Here is a 4,324-nt window from a genome sequence, read left to right as displayed (position 1 = left end):
GGGGCTTCAAGCAAGTACAAATTCGGGGTCCTCCACCCCCCTTCCCAAAATCATGTTTTGTTTTGTTTTTTAACTAAAAACTATGCATTTTCACATAATTTCTGAAAGACTATTTTCTTCAAAAAACACAGAATCCTTTACATGTTCATTTCAAATTGTGTTCCAATTGATGACAGTTTAAAAAACATATATGCAAGAATATTTTCTTCAGAAACTTTTTATTTTTCTATATACACTGAATATAAACATCATTTAAAGTCCTCTATGCTGCTTAACTGTCCTACCTGTATTCACACATAAATGTATGCCTAAAACACAATTTCCAGGCAAAGAAAGTGTTGAAAAGAGAAAAGGGACTTACTTTCAGAGTGTCTTTAACCAAGGGAAATCAGAAAATCAGCTGTCTTGTGTGGATGACTTCTTGCTGCTATCTGATGAGTTCTACCTACCTTCAACCTGGAGTGAGATTCTTGCTGCTCTGTGATTGGCTCAGAGGCATAGCAACCGGTGCAGATATTTTGTTTGCTCTGTGATTGGCTCAGAGTCTTCTGTTACTCCTGAGGTCAGGGAGAGGACACAAGACACGATGTCACCGCTTGTTAAGAGGTCAAAAAGGCACTGTCAGCTCCTACACTGGTCCAAAATACATATATACTGTCATTGATCCAAATTTTGTGGAGTATACCCTTGTATTTTGACATTTAGCGCACTATGGAATGGGATGTTCAGGATAATACATATATGCTATCATGGATAAAGTTCTTTCCCACAGGTCCTGGGCACAAGAACTCTGTCCAAATATTGTGGAGTATACCGTTGTATTTTGACATTTAGCACACTATGGAATGGGATGTTCAGGATAATACATATATGCTATCATGGATAAAGTTCTTTCCCACAGGTCCTGGGCACAAGAACTTTGTACAAATTTTGTGGAGTATACCCTTATATTTTGACATTTAGCACACTTTTGAATGGGGTTTTGGGGTTTGCCAAATGTCAGTGTGACAAAGAGGAACATTTTTGACACGTCAAAACTTGGTGTCCAAAGGGGGACATTTTTGACACAGCGGGGTGTCCAAAAGGTTACACTGATTGCTCTATTCTGAGGGGTGCCAAATTTCAAATTTTGAGGAATATACCTCTATATTTTGACATTTGACTTAGAATGGGTTGATCAGGTTATCCAAAATGTTAACAGCTAACATGACAAATATATATATTTTTTAAAAGCTGGAAACTATTAAGATTTGTGTAACAAATGTCAATTCATTTTTTCAGTCATCTCGGTATCGTGTGTGCAATCTTGTGTCAATGCATTACGAGGGTAGGTATAAGTGAATAACCAGGAGATCACTGTGATTAAAACAGTAATAAATATTTATTCGAAGAACCACACAGCAATGTTTTTGAACAATCAAATCCAAAATATAAGTTATCAAAATAGATCTTAAATGTCTTATATCTTAATCTTGTTATTAAGGAAGTAAAAATGTAATCTTTTATAAAAAATCTTTTAAAAAACACCTTCAAACTTCAACCATTTCCAGCAAAATATAAATTCTCTTTTGAACATAAAAAAATACCAAAATATTAAATACTTTAAAGAGGTAGTCAAACTATTTACAAAACAGAGGGTGTGTGCATGTGTGTGTACATGTGTGTGGGTCAGTCCTCTTCAGTGGGGCTTTTGGGCTCCTTCTCTGGTGTGCTGCTCCTTTTTAGTTCTCTGAGCGCTTCCCTCTTTGCTCGCGTTGTTGCCCTCTGGGCAGCCTTCAGTTTTTCCCCCAGTGGGCTGAGTTTCACCATTACTTTGGCATATTGTTTATATGCACTGCAATGTTTTTCGGGTGTCTGGTGAGGAAACAAAACAAACGCTGAGTGTCTGGAATACTTTTCAGGCCTCAACTTTCAACAGGACGCAATCAGAATTTTCTTTTTTTTGTTGACAGGGACTGGCACAAATGTACTTACACTTTCAGTCGCTTGTGAATGGGCTCCCTCCTCCTCCTCCTCCTCCTCCTCGTGTTCCTGCTTGTTGTCAGAAGGGGGTGTGCGTTTCCTCTTCCTGGAGCGGGGCGTGGAGCTGGAGGAGGCTGCGGAGGTGGAAGCGGCTGCAGAGGTGGTGGCGGCTGCAGAGGGGGATGCAGTGGTGGTGGAGGAAGATGTGACACCCTCGAAAAGGCGTCGCATCTCATATGACTGCTGCGTGTCCAAGTTCAAAGCATAGAACTTGTCGGCGGTGGAGGTGTTATGGCACATGAAAGTAGCCATCCTCGACCGCACCTTTGCAGCGTGGACATTCTTTGCCTGGAGACAGTAGAAGAGAGGGACACGGAAAGAATGCTACTGTTAGTAAAGCCAAAAGAGTTTTAATGCCATTACTGCGGCAGATGTCAGAATATGAGGAAGTGACCCTTAAATGTTGACATTTGGCAGTGTGTATTAGGGCGAGTGACTTAGGACAACTCACGTGTGCGGACACGGCAGTGCGTATGTCAATGAAGCTGGGTCTTCCCGGTAAGCCCATCTCCGCCCAGGCCCCCTGCATATATCGAACCATGTTTTTGGCGGGACCTTTGCCCGCCGTGAAAAAAACCAGATTGTTTGGGGGGTCACATTTCTCCCGGATCTCCAGCCAGGTTTCGAGCCAGTTAAACTCTTCTGGCTCAAAGTAGATCTGGGCCGCCCCGAAGTCTCGGTTTGTTTTGTGCTCGCTGACCTGCAAAACACAGAAAACAAACAAATGCCCTGACCCGGTCGGCTCAAACACTTCCAATAAAACTCAAATTATAACCACACATCAGTCAAGACTTTCATTCTTACAGAGAGGACAAAACCAGAGGTGGAGGACTGTCGGGCGTTCTTGGCAGCGTTTACCTCATCCACCGTCATGTTGGTCAGAACCCCTGTGCGGTGACCATAAATGCAGGCCACAAAGGCTGAAAAATAGCCATAAAAACGATACCGGAGCTGCTGGGTATCATCATGCTTCATTTCATCTGAGAGGAGGACATGGCAAACGAAAGAACACAAAAATCAATTCAGCACCTTGGAGAGAGACGCAAACACACGCACACACACGCACACGCAAGTACATGGGAGTACACTTGGATAATAAACTGGACTGGACCAAGAACACTCAAGCTCTGTACAGGCAGGGCCAGAGCCGCCTCTATTTTCTGAGGAGGCTTAGGTCCTTCAACATCTGCCGGACAATGCTGAAGATGTTTTATGAATCTGTGGTGGCCAGTGCTATCCTGTATGCCGTTGCATGCTGGGGCAGCAGGCTGAGGGTAGCGGACGCTAACAGACTCAACAAACTGATCCGTAAGGCCGGTGACATTGTGGGGGTGGAGCTGGACTGGCGGTGGTGTCAGAGAGGAGGATGCTGGCCAAACTACATGCCATCTTGGACAGTGTCTCCCACCCGCTCCATGACGTGCTGGTCAAACAAAGGAGTACCTTCAGCCGAAGACTCATCCCACCAAAAAGCACCACAGAGCGCCACAGGAAGTCATTCCTGCCTGTGGCCATCAAACTCTTTAACTCCTCCCTCTAGTGTTAGTCTGTATGACCCTAGGTAATTAAACTGGACATTGATCTTTACATCTCTGCCATACTTGAATATTTGTGCAATATTCTGTGCAATATTTAGTTTTCCTATGTTAGTTTTTCCTATTTATTGATATTGATATTATATATCTTCATTACTGCTGTGCAATATCTTAATAATCTCAATAAGCTACACTTAACTCGACAGTACATGCACCACTACTTATTACTTATTACTTATATTATTACATTGTATTATTATACTGTATTATCATCATCAACCGGTAAACCCACTTGGTACTTCACACTTATTTTATCTTATACTTATACCCACCTGGTACTTAATTTATTTTCTGACCTGTTTTTATAGTGTATTGTATTATATTTTTTGCTAGTACTTTCTCCTGTGTGCACTGACGTAAAGGCGAGCTGCTGTAACAAAGAGTTTCCCTTCGGGGATCAATAAAGTATTTCTGATTCTGATTCTGAACTGCAATATTGCATATCATCAAGACTGACTGGAAATCCACTTGAAAAGCACAGAAGTTTCCCTTTAAGAGTAACCCACTGTCTCGTCAGAGTTTACGAACAGACTGCACAACGCTTGAGGTTGGCAGATTTATGGTGTTTCATTTGGAGCTGTGGACATAGTCTTATTTACAAGGCCAACTTTTCAGTTTGTACCAGGAAAGTTAATACACATGGACAACCTCACAGTGGGAGATACCCCGATTACTAAAGTGCCATGTAAACGCAGTCTGTCCAGTAC

The 4,324-nt window shown here is 42.3% G+C and overlaps 1 protein-coding gene across 2 annotated transcripts; it reads right to left on the bottom strand.

Annotated features, from left to right (window-relative positions):
• Positions 1-1,385: 1,385 nt before the first annotated feature.
• LOC122872093 lies at positions 1,386-3,082 on the bottom strand. Of its 2 annotated transcripts, none has more exons than XM_044187802.1 (4): positions 2,881-3,082; positions 2,474-2,722; positions 1,975-2,310; positions 1,386-1,854 (listed from the first exon to the last, which is right to left on the bottom strand). In XM_044187802.1, the coding sequence occupies exons 1-4, from the start codon at positions 2,995-2,997 to the stop codon at positions 1,669-1,671; spliced, it is 888 nt and encodes a 295-aa protein (XP_044043737.1). In that variant the 5' UTR covers positions 2,998-3,082; the 3' UTR covers positions 1,386-1,668. The 2 variants fall into 2 exon arrangements, with proteins under 2 accessions (XP_044043737.1, XP_044043736.1); XM_044187801.1 differs by having other exon boundaries at positions 1,388-1,854; positions 2,827-3,082.
• Between the last annotated feature and the right edge of the window lie 1,242 nt (positions 3,083-4,324).

Source organism: Siniperca chuatsi, linkage group LG24 (genome assembly GCF_020085105.1).
Source record: "Siniperca chuatsi isolate FFG_IHB_CAS linkage group LG24, ASM2008510v1, whole genome shotgun sequence".
Lineage (NCBI taxonomy): Eukaryota > Metazoa > Chordata > Actinopteri > Centrarchiformes > Sinipercidae > Siniperca > Siniperca chuatsi.
The sequence above is the reverse complement of the archived record's forward strand: the minus strand, read 5'-3'. Positions and strand labels throughout refer to the sequence as shown.